At 33.3% G+C, this 19,181-nt stretch overlaps 2 protein-coding genes across 2 annotated transcripts; one reads left to right on the forward strand and one right to left on the reverse strand.

The window, feature by feature from the left end:
* Positions 1-1,958: 1,958 nt before the first annotated feature.
* On the reverse strand, positions 1,959-10,744 carry LOC113511704 (protein transport protein Sec61 subunit alpha). Its single transcript, XM_026895403.3, has 10 exons — positions 10,582-10,744; positions 10,373-10,440; positions 10,078-10,143; positions 9,254-9,464; positions 7,064-7,225; positions 6,219-6,314; positions 5,896-6,062; positions 5,175-5,315; positions 3,599-3,847; positions 1,959-2,724 (listed from the first exon to the last, which is right to left on the reverse strand). The coding sequence occupies exons 1-10, from the start codon at positions 10,586-10,588 to the stop codon at positions 2,461-2,463; spliced, it is 1,431 nt and encodes a 476-aa protein (XP_026751204.1). The 5' UTR covers positions 10,589-10,744; the 3' UTR covers positions 1,959-2,460.
* Positions 10,745-12,845: 2,101 nt separating this feature from the next.
* On the forward strand, positions 12,846-19,167 carry LOC113511613 (pre-rRNA-processing protein TSR1 homolog). The gene is made up of 9 exons (XM_052894484.1): positions 12,846-13,071; positions 13,140-13,410; positions 14,107-14,845; positions 15,307-15,810; positions 16,083-16,349; positions 16,942-17,031; positions 17,654-17,761; positions 17,909-18,029; positions 18,641-19,167. Exons 1-9 carry the CDS (start codon positions 12,975-12,977, stop codon positions 18,793-18,795), a joined length of 2,352 nt encoding a protein of 783 aa, XP_052750444.1. The 5' UTR covers positions 12,846-12,974; the 3' UTR covers positions 18,796-19,167.
* The last annotated feature ends 14 nt before the right edge of the window (positions 19,168-19,181 follow it).

Genomic DNA, 19,181 nt, shown 5'->3' on the forward strand with positions numbered 1-19,181 from the left:
AATAAGGCACAGTCCTCGACGTACTTTTTTGTCTGTTAAATTACAATGTCTTATATAATACTCAACTGCGTGAAAATCTATTACTGGCTTAATGTAGTATTTAATTTTTCATGGACAAAAGGTCTCTCGTCTTGGCTGTATTCGCTGGGCTATGGAAGGAACTAGTGGAGCATAGATCACAATGTCAGAATCCGTAAGTTGCATTGAAGCTCAGTTCCTTTTGTACCGTGTATATGATACTTATTTCAGGCTCGAGTAAACGAGGTTTTTGGTAGTTTACACAAACCAGAATAATGCTCCGAGTAGGTCACTACATTTATCCGCCAAAAATGCATTACTTAGAACTGCATAGTTAAGTCGCTCGTGTGTTACACGAAGCAGTACAGGATTTATTTTGATAGAGAAAAAAGTACCCGAGAACCGTTACAGCCGTACAGCGTTGGCCTTCAAAATTCCTTTCGCAGATCAGTTTTATAATCATTGATTTATCGCAACAATCCCATGTTGGTAAGGGACCAAGCGATCGATCGGAAATAAAACGATACTTAATTAAATCAATAGAGCAATAAATCACAAAGTGATTGATTACTACCTAAATACAAGTGCCTATAATATAAAATGTAAGGTACGATAGCATTGTGCCATGTACCCTTAGGTCATTGTTAGTATTATTGTGAGTTTAGGCGACATTTGACCCTTTTTTGTTTTGTTCGATCTCTTACCAATCTGGTTCCATATGATCTCAAAATATATTATTTCCTGAATGTCTTTACCCTGGGATAAGCCATTTAAAAGTATAGAACAGATTATGTACCTACGTTTGTTACCAATCGTATAAATTCTTGTTTATCGTCCTTTCTATTGCATGTCTAGTGAGAATAATAAAGTTACATAAAATAATTTGCCGTTTTCTAGAACTTTCAGTCCGACAAGGACGTGGATGAATTTATATAATTGTGTTTATTTATAATATTAACAAGAACTTCAAATTGCTGAGTTATCTTTATAGTGCTTATAAAAAATTGTTATAAATTCATTTTTTGTGATTATTGACTTACGTTTGATTTCACTCACGAGTCCTAATAAAATATACCAGATTTCCAGATATCTTTAGATTTGCATATTTTTTTTTTTTCTTAGATTTTAATACCTTTTAAGGCAATGTTATTTGCAACTATAACATAGAATTACCTACATAGTTCACCTTATAAAATGGCCCAATACTGTGATTCTAGATACATAGTGAATCCTCCTAGAAGGAATGTTTTGAAAGCCACCCCATGATAAGCTTTGATATTTGGAAATTTGCACAGACGAGGGACAATCGGTATGCATTTGTGCTCGTCATATCAAAACAGAAATTGCTTGTTACAAATCACGTTATATGTATACGTGCATATGCGTGGATTTTTGATTTCATTCTTTATTCATGAACAAGGCATTAAAATTCAGTTCTCAAAAATGAAAACGCAGGTACTGCAGTACCTCTGGCGATACAAATTGGTGATGTCAATGGTATTGTACATGTCTATGGGTGACTGGGCACTTTTCATCAGGTTGACCCTCTATGTGTTTTCTATTACAAGTTGGGGAAAAAAATCAGGGTTTTCATGAATCTTAGTATAATAAGATAAAATCTTAATCTACCTGTTATTTAGTGCATTCGAACTCGGCAACACTCAAGTTAGAAGTATCTCAATACCAAATAAAATCGTGTCAACTGTTCAGCCTTAATTTTCACATTTATCAAATAAGCAGGTCTGTACCTACTACATTAGAGAGATAATAAATCAGAGTATTAAATTACTCTGAATCATTGTTTCTCCAAGCCACCAACTACTGCGATATGTAATATAAAATGCATTTTATTTTAAATTAAATAATTTATCGTAAACTGGAACTGTCGACAAGTAAAAACAATTTACAAATTGAGGATTGTAAAAAAATAATAGAAATAATTTATTCTAAAATATTTTAATTATATAACTGTCATGTGTGGTGTATTAAATTTATGACATTAAATCTGAGCTGTCCAACCTCAACATGTGATGTGTCTCGCACAACGTATATACAAATCACTGATTTTACAACGTCTTTTACAAAACATCCAACACAAACTTAAATATAAAATTAAGTTTTGTAAGATTAACTTAACAATGTTGGATCGTAATAAGTTATATAAAGAACGCTTAAAAACTAAGAACAACATATATAAAAAAAAATAAAAGTAACTACTCGAAAGGACTAACAGCGGACGTTCGACAAAAACAACGTGTGTACTTCTCGTAAATTATTTTATTATAAAGTTCACCTCATTAAATTCATATAAATTAGCATTACCCACACACGCTACGCACACACTGCGCCGGGGCAAACGCTGCACCCGATACTAAATAAAAAAAAACTTACGAAACGAAAGCTCTGAGCGTAGCGTTCGCCGCGGCGTGGAATTTAAACTATTTAGAAGAGCAGCGTACTCATGCCGCCCATCTCGGCTTGTTCCTTGACGAATATCTCGAAGTACTGGTAGATGATGGTGACAGCGAGCAGGATACCAGTACCGGAACCGATGGCGCCGAGGAAATCCGCCAATACAGAGAGCGCACCGATACAGAGACCACCGAAGGCGGCTGCTGTCGGGATATATCTGTTTAGCTCGTGGATCATAGAGTTGTCTCGGTGGCCGCGCATAACCATCTGTTGTTCCTTCAACTGCTTGGCGACCTGTAATATTCACATTGATTTAGTCAAGTTGCTCCCCGGCGCTTTCACTAAATGTGAAAGTGTTACAATTTAAATTAGTTCTTAAAGAAGAGTGAACACTATTATTAATAAATTCTGTTTTTTTTTTTCAAGTTTAATCAGAATCATCGTTCCTTTGATAATTAAGTAAGTTAATTGATAAATAAGAGATATTTGTACTTCAAGAATGCATACAAATTTAAAGGGATCTCTTTAGAAGATACTTAGTAATTTCTCTGCCATGTCACCTTTCAAACTGGTACACAGTTAAGTTTGTTCAATGACACAAAGCGATGAAACAAAATCATGTACATAATATTATAAAATCACTACCTAGTAAACCTTACTATTACTAAATAAATATACTAAAAACACGTTTTTTTTTTAATTAACAATTAGTATATTTATTCAATTAATTCATTATGGTTAATAAAATTTTCTATCAATAAAACTAATTACTTAAAAAGATCTTGTGCATTTTACCCATGTTGTGTATCATAAAAAGTCGTAATAAAAACAGGCCAAATTTCAACTAAATAACTTCTTGCAATAGAATTGAATGAAAATGCAAATAAACAACTGACCCGATCATAGGACAGTCTTGGACAGTAGAACATATAAAAATTCAGTTAATTACTAGAGTGGTATCATTTCATTAGTTACTAATTTAATTTAAAGTTTGTCTGTGATAATGTCAACAAAATTTGGTTACAAATTATTAAGTTGTATTTTAAAAGACCATAATATCTCGATATGAAGATAACGTTATGTTTTCATCTTGTTTCCTCGCTGTGATTATGTGTTTATTTCTTGTAATGATTACTACTGTATGTATGTGCCATGTGGGACAACTCACATCCTTGGCGGAGGAGCCGGAGACGTCGATCCAGGTCTTGGAGAAGAAGGCGCAGGAGCCGAGCATGAAGACGATGTAGAGCAGCGCGTGCAGCGGGTCGTGCGCGATGTGCGCGAGCGACTCCGGCGGGCTGAAGTAGTAGCACAGCCCGCCCACCGGGTACGCGCGCGCCGGCCCGCCGCCGCCCACGTCCGCCCACACGCCCAGCAGGTTCACCAGGAAGTTGCCGCTGAACTTCACCGCCAGCATCTGCACACCACCACCCACGATATAGGGGATTGCTAGGATCATAGTGTGTTGGGGGTAGGTATTGTCTCTTCACGAGGTCCTCCTTGTTCTATCTGCATGAAAACTATCGTGCTGAATTCCAGGTATATTCATCACAATGGACTAACTGACCTGTCTTTTTATACTCACCTTTACCAGAGGGAAACTTTGTACAAAAGTCGATTGCTTAGGTATCTCTGTCCCATTCGTGTTTCAACCATGAAGCAGTTGTGTTTGCATGGCTGTGTTTCGGTTTGAAAGGTGGAATATGGCATGAATTTACTGGGGTACAGAGGAATAACACCTGAGTCCTCAGGAATGGCAAAAGAGGGGGTATCATGGGCGAAACAGAATACTCTGTCATGTCTATGGTACTGCTCATGTCTATAGGCGACGGTTATCACTTTCCATCAGGTGGACCGTCAGCTTGTTTGCCATTCTAAGTTGTATAAAAAAAAACCTATCATTCCACACTGGTGCACTGCTAGCGTGTACCGTTAGCGCAGGCGGGGTTACCATTACATTATCATCCATTAAAAAAAAAGTATCATAGTTTGGGGGATCTTTATGAATTGATCATGATGAGCCATATGATATGCTTTCATCTTCAGCTATCATCATCTCTCATTGGTACTTCGCCAACGTATACCGATAGCGAAGGCGGGGTTCTATTCCATTAGCATCTATTAAAAATGACGTACCAGTTTTTAATGGGATAAAAATATTGACCTTATCTGCACAGATAGGCACTAGAAGTGATCATAGACGAGAACGAAATCAGTTGAGTGATGGATTAACCATGGCAGTTTCCAGAGGAAACTATAAAGAGGTCTTGGTAGCAATGGGACTGTTAGATCCCATTACTAATAATACAATACTGGAAAGAGACTGGATAACTATTCAACTCGTAATAATGCTATGAAACTGTTATGCTTGCATGTCTTTGTTTTGGTTCAAAAGGTCGCGAATGGCAGTGAATTTACAGGGTGTAATGACTTATACCTCTTCTTATGCTCAGGACTATAGTTTTATCATAGTTCTCAGAAACACAAGGAATGCAGCATCTTGCACATTACAGTATATGCTATTATGTCTGTAAGTGACAGTTATCACTTTCTATAAGGTGGACCTTGAGTTTGTTCGACATTCTATATATAAAAATATAATGTCTAGCAACCTTATTGCTAATAATATACCCTGTCAGAAAGAAGAGAATTATTAGTAGTGGAATGTAGCAGACTCAGGTCAATCACTACACTTCCTTTCTCCCAACTTATATTGATAACTTTAACAAGAAAATACAACTCACTTGAGAAATAACATATAAGTTAGACACGAGCGCCGACTGCAAGATGATAGGGATGTTCGATGTGTAGAATAGCTTGATCGGATATGAGGAATACTGGCCGCGGTATCGCGCTGATTTAATTGGTAGATCCACGCGGAAGCCCTGAGAAAAATATTATTACAAATAACTCTACTGCTTCTTTGTTTTAACCCTAATAAATACTTTAGCATATATAATTATAGATAATCATTATTTAAGTAATAATGCAATTATCTGAGCATTATCAAAAATAATGTCTAATATTTCTAAATAATAAAAAGTTAAATGCCTAAAATGTTAATATAGAACAAAATAATTATGCATAAATGATAAACTGAATTTATCATTTATGCATAATTATTTTACTAATTTATTATACTGATTAATATTCTAGACATATTAATGAAAGTGAATCAAATTTTTAATATCTAAATTTATTATTGAAATATGATTTTAAAATTTTAATAATTTAATTAATTTATACCTAAATATAATTTATACTTAAATATAATTTATACTTAAATAAAGATTCTGTTAAAATATATAAACTAACTTTTTCCCGCGACTTTGTACGCGTGCAAAAGTATTTCAAGTGTTAAGTTAGGATATAATCTACCCATATATCAAATTGTATACAAATCCATTTACCAAACATACAAATATCTTACAAACTTTTACATGTAATATTAGAAGGATAACATACCTGGAAGTATATGACGATAGCAAAGACCAGAACTGTGGCAAGGAGATTCATCAGGTTAGGAAGATTTTGTCGGTAGAAAGCCTCGCGGAGGGCACGGACCTTGTCCGGGCGGGTGGCGAGCAAGTGGAACAGCGCTATCACGGCGCCTTCGAATTCTGTGCCGCGACCTGCACGTGGAGAATAATTTTTAAAACCGATTAAGTAGTAATTTTTTTAGTATATTCGTTACAAACAAAAAAAAAATTGTTTTTAGTAGTTATTTTAATTTGTTAAAATTGATTTAGTTATATATTTTTTAATATGCATTAAGGCTTCATACTAACCAGTATTGACGGTAGCGGGTGAGAATGCTTTCCAGACGATAGTTTCACAAATATTTGTGGCAATAAACAGTGAAATACCAGAGCCCAGACCATATCCTGTAAACAATGGCAACATTGTAATAAAGGCTAAAAATATATTTGAATCACATAATAGCGTTAGTGGACATAGACAAGTCTAATTAGACTAACTAGTACATTATGTGATAATAACCAAGATAGTTTACCAACAGCTATCATTCATTATTATAGCTGAAGTAACTTAATGACTTTATGATAGGTTCACCAAAATGATGACCATCATTAATATATGAAATAGAATACTAAAACTTAGTATTGCCTTTTTGTAATGAATGTAATAATTTATTTTAGAGATCTGGCAATATACAGCATATGATATTCCTGCACTAAATAGAGAAATGACCACAAAAATGTTCATCATCATAACAATCATTAACTGTCATTGTTGAACATGGGCGTACCACATAAGGGATGTTTTGCAAGTAGTTGTCATGCTTGGCAGGTGGATTGGCAATCGCAGTTAGGTTTTTGGTGATGTTTTGAGAAGGACACTGCTGTCTATTCTTCAAACATTTAAGTTCCCTTAGTCGCCTTTTAAGAGACCCATGGGAAAAAGAGGGTGTCAAAATGTGTCGCTGAATGTTAATGTCAATGGGGAAGTATATTACAAAACATGTACATATTAGATATGATTATAATGAATTTTAATATTAAATATTTCAAGATATCACATTAAAAACCTAAAATCTAAGATAAAAAATAAAAATATAAAATAAAAATAAAAAGAATAAAAATGTCTAAGAATAAAAATATAAAATCGGCCATACCTTTTTGCAAGAGTTCATCAAGAAGCAGCACAATCAAACCGGCGACGAATAACTGGATGATGATAAGCAGACACACACCAGCCCCAATTTCACTAGGCTCGCCGTACATTCCCGTCATTACGTATACGATCGCCTGGCCCACTGTTATCACCATGCCAAACACTGAAACAACAAAAAATAAAATTCTTTAGTTGGAGGTCTTTTTTAGAGAAGCACTAAAACAACAGCCTAGAAGGAAACGACGAAACATGAAGGCCACCTACTACACTATACAACACAGTGATCAGAACCATTCTATCAAGAATGTATCAAATAAGAAGTATAAGTAACTCTGTGAAGTACAGGATAAGAAGACAAAACTACATAATCCTCAGAAACATTAACATATGAAGGGTACTACTCGTATTAGCATCCTAATGTCTTCTGCGATGTCCACAGCACAGAGGAATAACATCTGAGTCCTCAGGAATGGCAACGCATGGGGGGTATCATGGGCGAAACAGTATACTCTGTTAAGTCCATGGTACTGCTCATGTCTATAGGCGACGGTTACCACTTTCCATCAGGTGGGCCGTCAGCTTGTTTGTCATACTAAGTTGTATAAAAAAAAAAAAACACTTTCCAAAAGTGTAGGTGGTCAACAAGTTTGAAATTCTGTATTGTAATAAAATTGTTTTAAAAGTTGCCTAAAAACCTTGTTTTTTTAGCAACTTGGAATGACAAGATTCAACCTAATTAAAATAGGATAACATCAAAAGTATACTCAAATATATAAAAAGTAAATGAATAACTGTTGTGTAGTTTACTTATTAGGAAACAATTATATATTAGATAGACTGATACTCTTTATTGTTTCCTCCGTAAGATTACAATAGTAAACTTATTATAAATACAAAGAATTGAAAGAAAATATTACACTCAGAAAACAATGTGGAGCCTTATCACTAAGAACAATCTAGTCTAGGCAACCTTTGGATGGAGAAGAGTAATTATTATATTACCTTTAAATGAATCCTTACGATTTAAAATTACAAAACAATGAAATCTATGATTTCTTAAATATCAAATAAATTAAAAAATAATATGAATTATAAAAAAAAAAAGTTTTTATATATAAAAAATTACAATTTGTGCTAATACATATTACAAATGCAATTTTCATTCTTCTTCTTTTAAAAAAAATGGCTTTCACCATAGAGGCAACGGTGATTTTCTGCCGATGTCAGGGTTAGAGAACAATTTTCTCTATAAATTTACTTAAGAAAATGGTAAATAATTTCTAACAGCCTATTGTCTTAGTTTATCAACATTAACATTTGTAAATATTGTATACACTTAATAATTATGCATTCTTATTAATTACAAGTATTAAAAGTTGCTTTTTAGGTAATGCAAAACATATTTGCGTTATTAACATCTTTATTTAAAATGCCTACTAACAATAATTGTGTCATCATTAAAAATTCACACTCATCAGTAATGTCAAACCTATAATAACTACTTTTTGTTGATGAATTAGTTAATTTATATTCAATTTTAATCTGTAACTATGTACAATGCATCCTGAGTTAGTTGCCATTTCATTATATGCAACAAAGCTGTTTGAATAACATTATTGTATTTTTTTTTTAAATTCTAATGTTTGTTGATGCTTTAATACACCTGGGTGACTAATTATTGTATTTGTATTATATTTTTAAATGTACTTATTATGTGCTTGTAATGGTGAATAAAGAATTTGTTATTTAGCATTTTTTAAGTAACATGAGAACACAGAGGCCTATCAAAGCAATTAAAAAGAGACATATGTAGGAATTGAAAATTGATAAAATCATACTTAAAAATCTTTACTAATATTATAAATATGAAAGTGAGTTTAATTGTTACCTTATAGTGCCTTAACAGCTTACCCATTAAATACGAAATTGTGTGGTAGTAAATAAACTGCCATGGCATAATGCTGAGTGCTGGCCACATTGACAACAAATTGTAGCAAATTAATATTGTCTTTATTTTGGTAATGCAACTGGTTGTCAATAAAACTTTTTCTTTCTTTCAAATTTAGAATACACATACTATATGATATGGAGAAGGATATAAGTTAATTTTTATCTCAGTCAGTAAACATACCCTAGTATACATGGACAAAGTCACAGGTGAAAATTATAAAAGAACAAAATATCAACTTACATTTTTGAGCACCATTGAATAAAGCCCTGTCTTTTGGAGTGTCACCAACTTCAATTATTTTTGCACCAGCTAATAGCTGCATGATGAGACCAGATGTGACAATAGGTGAGATACCAAGTTCCATGAGTGTTCCTCTGTTTGATGCTAAGATTACACGGATCCAATAGAAAGGATCTGCACTGTCTGATGACATTATACCAAATAAGGGTATCTGTAAATAATAAAGTATTTTATTTATTTACTGCATGGTCAAAAGTAAAAAAAAATACATAAGTATATATATTATACTTATAAATTACCAAAGGCAGTCTTATTGTTAAAGAAATATCTAAAACATTAATAATAAATTGATAGCTGTATCTTTGGTAGTTAATATTTGCTTATTTATTCATTTAACTCTAATATAATATGTACAATATGCTACCTAATGAAGTATACTAGCTATTATCAGTCCATTGCTGAACATAGATCTCCCCCTACAGGAGGGTTTGCTGCCATGCTTAACAGGCATAATAATGATGTATATAGAAACCAATACATGCATATATGTATAGGTAATAGCACAAGCATTGTGTGAATTACTATTCCGCAAAACAATAAAGTAACCACTAACCAGTATTTTCAACTGGATTCTTGTTCAATATTTCAGTTTATTCAAAAGAAAAAAATATTAATGTTTATTCTAAAGTATAATAAATTGCAAACATTTCTATTATAGTATTAAACAATAAAATGGTTGTAAACAATAGCTTCTGATATTTGAATAAAATAATGATTATGTGGCGCATATGGACAAGACATTATGTGGCAATATAATCACTTACCTGACAACATACTAGGAAAATAAATAATGTTATTGCAGTCCATAATACTTTTTCACGGAATTGAATCTGAAAAACAAAGTGACTACTTAGAATACAACTAACAGTATTGCAAACTTTGATGTACAGTTACTCATTCCAAATCCAAATTTTGGTAAGGTTAAGTTACTTTCACTTATGTTTGGTGTCCAAATTTTAAAATTAAAAAGATTTATAAATGATTATGCTATGGAATAAGGAATTAAATTCATTTAAGGCAAAGAAAGTATTAAAATATTAATTTATATAAAACACTTACCTTTCTCTCTGGTTTTGCTATCTCCGGCAATATACTGCAAAACGGCTTTATAACTTCAAGGAATTTAACTGTAAAGGCAAGAAATTAAAGATCATATAACACATTTATCACATAATATTGAATTTAGGGAGTAACAATCACATAAAATACTACGAAATGTTTCGAAGAGAAATGCACTAAATTTAGTAACAATTATGAAGTATACTCACTTCCCATTTTGATTTATTGCGATTTAACTATCCTAACTAAATTATCAACTGATTAATTCGACTAAAACCATTCAACTTTTGTTCATTAGTAACACTCCAACACGACTTTTACGAAAAAAGAGCCTGCGCAACGCCGCCAACGAGCTGTCTGCAAATGACACGTCCACAACGTCACGTCACGTGACCTGTGATGTTGGCGTTTGCTATGTTGCCCGTATATTTTCTTACTTGAACATTGCCTTTTTTCCAGCTATTTACAATTTTAAGATTTGTTATGTTATATTTTTATTCCGATTACACTACGAATATGTTTTATATAAAGCATTTCAAGATGTTTGTTGAATTATTATATGGCACTAAGTAAAAAATAATTTTAATAAACTTTCATCTTTTTAATATTAGAGGTAGAGGCGTCTATAACGGCCTTATATTTATAATTTATGTCATCGTGTTATACAATTTATAAGAATAGAACCTTAAAGTTATTAATGATGATATAAGTTACAGCTCACTTTTTAAATAGAAATACGGTAAAGATACTTTAAATCCATCATTATGTTTCCATCTCATTTATTATCTTATATTATGAAAAAATATTAGAAACTGAAAGGTACATTCCTCATTTAATAAAAGAAATTTCAAATTTACGTTCCATTCATAATATTTATTTTTCAATAATTAATTAACTAATGAGTGGTTTTTAATAAGACTATTATGCTAGTGTAAACACGATAGTCTTTTATCTCTCTTCAGTCATGTACTCTTAACAGAATGGTCGTGGTTTTTATGAGGATAGTGCATCGGCGATGAGACCCTCCTTCGCGATTAAAGTTCTCGCAATGTGTCTCCATCTATTTCTACTCACAGCCGAGTGAGAGCATTCCAAAATGGACTGATGTGTGGCCGTTTTGATGAGGTCAATCCATTGTGTTGGTGATCTACTCCGAGAACGTTTGCCTTGTCACGAGCTTTGGACAATTAGACATTCCATACAAATTTATTTCCGGATGTTATGGAAACGAAGTTATTGAGAATTAGTGTTTGAATAGTCGACGATAATTTCTGATTTTCAGTTCGTTCAGAATGGAAACGTTAGTACAAAAGGCAGTCCAAGGTATTTGCAGCAAGTTTTGCAGCACCACATCTTTAGAGCATCTCTACTTGTTGCTCAGCATCATCCAAGTTTCTACACCACACAGGAAAATTGAAAAAAACAAACTCATTACATGTATTTTGGTGTTCTTTGCGATATTACGGTTCTGCCAGATTTTATGCAATTTACTCACAGTAGTATTTGTGATAGCACATTTCCTTCTTATTTTGTCCTCATACTCTTCAGTATTTGTGATCATGGAACTAAGGTATACGTAACTCGTAACAACTTCACAGTTGTCGATTGTCATTATATAAAGTCTATTGTGTTCAGTTTTGTCCACAATCATCATTTTGGTTTTGGTTCTATTGATTTCAAGTGAAGGAGAGGCTTACAGTCTTCAAGCGTCTCAAAAATAATTCCATGTCTTTCTCTAATTATGCAAGAAGAATAGTATCATCAGCGTATCTCGAGTTTCACACCTGTCGATTCCCAACCGAGACGCCTTCATCCCAGCATTCTTTTATACTTTTGTTTAACAATTTAAAATAAAGCTAACAGCTTATTTTTCAACCGTCTTCGAAAAAAAGGAGATTCGATTCGGTTGTATTTTTTTTACGTTTGTTACCTCATATCTCTGTCAGTGGTAATACTTGAAACCCGATTTAGATGTAGTATAGTTTTTTCATATTAACCAAATTGATATTAATTTTAAATAAATCTATTATAAAATTTGTTTATACTGGTTCTTAGAATAAACATTTCAATAAACATTGTAATTTCAAAAGTAGATTTATGGAAATGGTGTTTCAGAATCCATAGTAATTTGTTTTATAAGAAATCACAATATATAAGTTTGTCAGTTGATTTAAAAATAAAACATATGCATTGAATTTTATTAAAAATAAGGTTGCGATTGTGATTTTGTTTAATAACTTTTAATGGAGATATTTTAAATGAACACTGTTATAGATTGAGGGTAATAATTTTTTGTGCATTGATTTACCTATATCTAGGTAACAATGATAAACATCAATTTTTTTAGTACGTTTCTTTCGTTTTGGAACAGGCTAAGGTCGGAGATCATGCTGCCTGATAAACATCAATGTTAAACTGTCAAATAACGACAATTTCACATGTATGACACTTAGCCACAGATTAGAGAGAATATTCAGTGTATGGTCTCTGTTGTCAACATTCATAAAATTACATCCATTATTACCATGTGTTTTCAATGTTTTTTTTTGTAAATAAATAATAGTTTTTATATGTTGAACGTTAAATCTATGATTATTTAATCATGCAACATACACATCGTCCCGGACATTTGAAACAAAGCAATAAAACTCACAAATCTCGCCATCGTTCGAAGCGCGGAATAGCGGCTGCAGTTAAAGGTTAGGTTTTAACTTACCTCGTACATTTATTCCTAAAATTTTCGTATTTAAAACCAAATTTTTTACAGGTAAAGTAAATGTGAAAGAATTTGTCCGTCGTAATCGTCATATTCTCAAGAAAGATGAGCGTCGGCACCAAGCAAATCAAATTCGCAAGAATAAACGTGAGGAGGTTTTGGCTAAGAAACGTGCACTTGGCGGCACACGATATCCTCCGTTTTTAGTATGTGTCGTACCCCTGAATGCTCAACTGGATGTGCAATCAGCTTTGGTCATATTAAAAACATGTTCTGAGGAAGCAGTTGTGTCACAGTCCGAAAATGGGATTTTGCATATTGGGTAAGTGAAATATTAATCTCACTACTGACCGACTGGAATGTAAAGCTGTGGCTCATCAATGTTTAGAAATTCTCAGAATGGTGAGGTCGCTCCGTGAGGCCTGTGAAGATCCCAGTAAGCTTTTGTGCTTCTGGGCGGAGCTGGGTTGGCTGTACTAGTCACGACTCATACACACAATGGCCCAAATGAGAGACTAATTGCAGAAAAGAGACCCCAATTTACATTACATTACTCACTACTGGCCATAGGTCTGTTATTAATGTACAGGTGTTTAAGCCTCTTATTCATATAAACTAAAACATCCTATGAACCTATTCAACTATTAGAGTGTTTTGTCAGCCTTTTATATTGAGAAGTTAGTACAAAAGAAAAGGACAAAACGTTTCAGTAGCTAAAACGGGCTTATGAGATATTTGAAGTGTTTTTGTAGTTTTGTTTTACTTGCATTGACATATGGTGTAAATAATATCAATAAATCTGGTAATAATTAGTCCTTTAATATTTCTTACTCTGACTTTATGGTAAGCACCATTATCTTGGAAGAATTAGTGACATTGCCTTGATATTTTCACACTTTATATATATATATATATATATATATATATAGAAGTAGAAGTAGAATATAAACCATGTTTTGAAGTACAAGTGACATATACCTTTAAAAATTATTTACAATAATAAAAATAAATGTTTCAGCCTACCAAACTTCAAGCAACGCTTCTCCTTTATTTGTCCTGAAGTAGACAATGAGTTTGCTCTGCTGGATGCTCTTAAAATTGCAGACACAGCACTGTTTGTTAGCTCGGCTTTAGATGAACCTGTTGATGAATGGGGAGAGAAGGTTTTAGCATTATCCATGGCCCAGGGCATGCCTACTCCAGTAGTAGTTGCTATGGACATAGAAGGTGTTCACCCAAAGAAACGCACCACAGAAAAACAAAATGTTCAAAAGTTGATATCAAAATGGCTTCCAGAAGAGAAAGTAATGCAATTGGACAAAAGTTCTGATGGATTGAATTTATTACGTAGAATTGGAAATCAGAAACGTAACATTATCCATCATAGGGAAAAGAGACCTTATTTACTAGCTGAAGAAGTTCAATATGTTCCTGATGCAGAAGGAGAAAGTGGTACTTTAAAAGTTAGTGGATATTTACGTGGGATGCCATTAAATGTAAATGGTTTGGTGCATATAACTGGGTTAGGAGACTTTCAGATGATAAGGATTGATGGACATGAGGATCCACATAGTTTGAATTTGGGGAAGGAGAATACAAAATCTGATTCAATGGATGCTGAAATAACTAAAACATCAGTGCTACAAGTTGCTGATCCTACTAAGCAAGAGAGCTTGGCATCTGAAAATATACCTGATCCAATGGATGCAGAGCAGACATGGCCAACAGAGGAAGAAATTGAACAAGCTAATTTAGAGGTAATGTTATGCAAATATTTTTAAGTATAAGTTTATGTACTTGTTAATATCTGGCATTCCTCTGTAAGTTGCTAGATTTTGATTATAAATTATTTCCTGAATAAGGTTTATAATTATCAAATTAATATTATATCACAAACTCACACCTTTATAACTTTGGAGTAATTAAAGACTACATAATATTAGATATTATTGTATGTTTTCATTCATCCTTTCTCATCCCTAAATTATAGCAACTGATTAATTCAAATTCACATAGTCTTTTCTTACTGTACTTACTTCTTACTTCTGTACTTATACATGTATCAATATATGCTGTGTTTGCCTATAAAAAATTGTTACACTTAGTTCTAAGCTCCATAATTGTATATATATTTACATTATTTTGTGGAAACAATTGTTGGTAAACCTAAATAATAAAAAATTATCATTTTTCTATACTTTAATCATTTATGTTTCAGACAAAAACGAAGAAGGTAAAGAAGGTTCCAAAAGGGTGGTCAGACTATCAAGCTGCTTGGATTGTGGAATCAGATGTTGAAGGTGAAGGTTCTGATGCAAGCGAAAGTCAATCTGAGAATGAAGAATTTATGTCATGCGAGGAAGACAACTCGGATGCAGAGGATGCTGAGGATAACGATTTTGAATCTGTCACTGAATCTGAAGTTGGTGTTAGTGATGAGAAGTATGATACCACAATTGATGCTCATGAAGAGCATGAAATGCTACACAAGTTGGCAGCTGCTAAAGAGGATAGGCAATTCCCTGATGAGGTTGATACTCCGCAAGATGTGCCAGCCAGGGAGCGATTTATGAGATATAGAGGCTTAGAGTCTTTCAGAACTTCCCCTTGGGACCCCAAGGAGAATCTGCCGGCAGATTATGCTCGTATTTTCCAGTTTGAAAATTACGACCGCACTAGACGAAGGATTTTTAAAGAGAATAAGGATAGTTTAATTAATATGGTAAGAAGCCATTTTTTTATTATATTAATACATTTAACAGCTTCACATGCATATAACTTTAAAATAAGATTAAAAATAATATTGCATAAATTTATTTATGCCATGTTTATTAATTTAGTTTACTAATTAAACATTCCAAGGTAATAATATTTAATAGCTATTTGAGCTATGCTAAAATCTTTCAAACACATATTAAATCTTTTTTTTATCTAAATTATTATTGTAAATTTTATGGTGTTAATTATCAATGGTAATAATTAACTTATTTATAGTATGGATTTTATATAACGATCCATGTAAAAGATGTCCGTCAAGATCTGTGGAAGGTGTATCACACAGCCAACCAAAATGCCCCACTTGCAGTCTTTGGACTCTTGCCACACGAACACAAGATGTCCCTCATGAATGTAGTACTGAAGCGTACTGGCGCCAGTGACGAGCCCATCAAGAGCAAAGAGAGGCTAATATTTCAAGTGGGATATCGGAGGTTTATTGTAAACCCCATATTTAGTCAGCACACTAATGGCAGTAAACATAAGGTGAGTGTCATTAATCTAATTTTGATAATGAACTAATTTTATAAATGTGATAGATTGTAAATTTGTGTTTGGATATTTGTTACTTTATTATTATCATATGGGTCATTAACTGTTCACTGCTGAACATAATCTTCTCCCTCTTTGCCAGTAGTTGCCACGCTTGGCAAGTTGATTGGCAACTGCAGTCAGACTATAGAGATGTTTTAAAAGAGATGCTGCTGCCCATCCCTTCCTTAGTCAACTTTTACGACACCCAAGAGATAGAAAGGGTTGGCGTATTCTGTGCCGGCAGAAGGGATTTGAATTATAAATAAATATGGGTATATGAAATGTATATGGGTACACTATAACTTAGATTAATATGTTGGGATACTTTTTCTTTTAATGTACATAAACGATAGCTAATTGAGAAAATAAATATAAGTTCACGACTGTAATACAAATGTTAAAATACAATGGTGTTTACCATCAACAGGAAGTTAGTCGTAATTTAAGTCGACACAGTTTTGCCAATTAGATTTTAACCTTTAGAATATGAATAAGTATGTTATACTAAGTCTATGTTTTAACCTATGTTTTTATTTTATTTCAGTATGAAAGATTTTTCCAGCCTGCATCTACATGTGTTGCTACTTTCTATGCTCCAATTCAATTTAGTCCATCCACTGTATTGTGTTTTAAGGTGAGTTTGCATTAAAGTTATTTTACTACCCATTACTCTTTATTTATAAGGGTATCATAAGAATATATGCTTCTCTCTGTTTTTTTTTTATCCATCTATCTAATGTAGAGGTTCCCAAACTTATTTTGTCTACTGCCCACTTTGAGAATATAAATTATTTTTAGCGCCCCCATTTTTTCACCTACTTAAAAACTACTATTACTTCAAGATCATCAAATCACCCCACAAGTCGTTACATAACATCCCCATTTTTTTTTCTGGGTCTCTTACCGCCCCCTTTGAGGCCTGCAGCGCCCACAAGGGGGCGTTATCGCCCACTTTGGGAAATTTGATGTAACGGAACCTATCAGTTAACTATCCACTGCTGAACATAGGCCTCCCTCATAAGTGGGATTTTGCCAGTAATTACCACGTTTGGTAAGCGAGTTGGCGACAGCAATTAGGCTTTTGGTAATATTTTAAGAGGGACGCTGCTGCCCATCTCTCGATCATTAACTTCCTTTAGTCACCTCTTACGACACCCACGAGAAAGGAAGGGATGGCCCATTTTATACCGGGGTCACAATGGCATAGAAAATAAATATTTTGTGTAAAATGGTGATGCATAAAATTAAATTTGCAGGAGAAAAGGAACACAAAACTGCAATTGATTGCGTCTGGCGTATTGCTGTCATGTAATCCTGACAGGTTGATCATCAAACGAATTGTACTCTCTGGACATCCTTATAAGGTATTTATTGTTTTGTTTGAATTTTTGTAAATACCAATAAAACTCTATTCTATATAAACATTGACTATGAAAAAGTATTGAATGAATGAGTATTCTTTATTTGCATTATATAATAATTTATATAATTTCGTATTACATTATTTTTAGGTTCACAAAAGGTCAGCGGTTATACGATTTATGTTTTTCAACCGCGAGGATGTGTTGTATTTCAAACCGTGCAAGCTGAGGACGAAATATGGACGGACGGGACACATCAAAGAATCACTGGGTATGTAAAGAAAGTACAGCAATTAAAATAACTACGAATTCTATTTTACTAATATAATAAAATTGTAACTGGATATTGTCTGTACATGAGAAATATGTCTTAATTTTATATCATTTTCTAAAATTAAGTCTGTCTTTATGTTAGTTAGTTCCGGCATTATGCAAAAACTATTGTATGAAATTGGTTTATAGTTGTGTGCCTGAAGGTGTAACTTAAATACTGGTGTATGTTTTATCCGTCTAGAGGTGTTATATTTCATTGGTTTTCTTATTATTGAAATCAACGCGTACAAAGTGGCCGGAGAAAGTCTTAAATAAAGAAAAAAAACGTTGACAATTGTAGATTTATTTATTTAGCAGCAGAGAGATATTTCACAGATATCTGCATGGTTATATATATGTGTATTTTTACTGCTTCTAATGCGTTTTGGTTTAAATGATATTATTATAATGTGACTGGGATATGTTCACTGACCGAGTTAAAAAGTAGTCTATATTCTTCTCTATTTCATATTTTGTCACTTTCTTTTAATTTTCTATAGTTAAAATAGGTGTAAGAGGTTTGATGTTTTTATAAATAAGGAAGTATATATGTATGTACATTTTTCACAGGTACTCACGGCCACATGAAGTGTGTATTCGATGACCAGTTAAAGTCACAAGATACGGTCCTACTGAACCTCTACAAACGAATGTTCCCCAAGTGGACTTACGAGAATTGCATTGTCACCGACAGAGATAGCAAGAGTGATGCTATGGAATCTTAGATGTAAAATAAAAATTATCTCAAGCAAATAGTTTATTATTGTAAACTAGCTCTCTCAAAAAAGTGTATTGAAGTATATTTATATGGTAATGCGTACGTAATGTGGTCGCCGTGTGGTCCCAGCATAGAATGAGCCACCCCTTCCTTTCTCGTGGGTGTCGTAAAAGGAGCCTAAGGGAACTTAATGGTCGAGACATGGGCAGTAGGGTCTCTCTTTAAACATCAAAGCCTAACTGCGATTGCCAACCTGCCTGCCAAGCATGGTAACTACTGACGTCACTTGTTTCTGTAATTGTAATAAGCATGGATCGTGGCGATTTTGTATCAAATGCCCATGTTGTACTATGTTGTTTATTAAATTATTATTTGTTAATGTTTTTTATTATT

This window comes from Galleria mellonella, unplaced genomic scaffold (assembly GCF_026898425.1).
Source record: "Galleria mellonella isolate WM207_F2 unplaced genomic scaffold, CSIRO_AGI_GalMel_v1 utg213, whole genome shotgun sequence".
Classification (NCBI taxonomy): Eukaryota; Metazoa; Arthropoda; class Insecta; order Lepidoptera; family Pyralidae; genus Galleria; species Galleria mellonella.

Bases quoted from the DNA above. Each gene is read 5' to 3' on its own strand.
- LOC113511704 (XM_026895403.3), bottom strand. The intron at 9,465-10,077 runs GTAAGTGATTAT...TATTATTTACAG, and splicing joins TTTTCCTAGTATGTTGTCAG to ATACCCTTATTTGGTATAAT. The intron at 3,848-5,174 runs GTGAGTTGTATT...GGTGGTGTGCAG, and splicing joins ACTTATATGTTATTTCTCAA to ATGCTGGCGGTGAAGTTCAG.
- LOC113511613 (XM_052894484.1), top strand. From the start codon at position 12,975: ATGCAACATACACATCGTCCCGGACATTTGAAACAAAGCAATAAAACT. The intron at 15,811-16,082 runs GTAAGAAGCCAT...ACTTATTTATAG, and splicing joins AGGATAGTTTAATTAATATG to TATGGATTTTATATAACGAT. The intron at 17,032-17,653 runs GTGAGTTTGCAT...TTAAATTTGCAG, and splicing joins CCACTGTATTGTGTTTTAAG to GAGAAAAGGAACACAAAACT.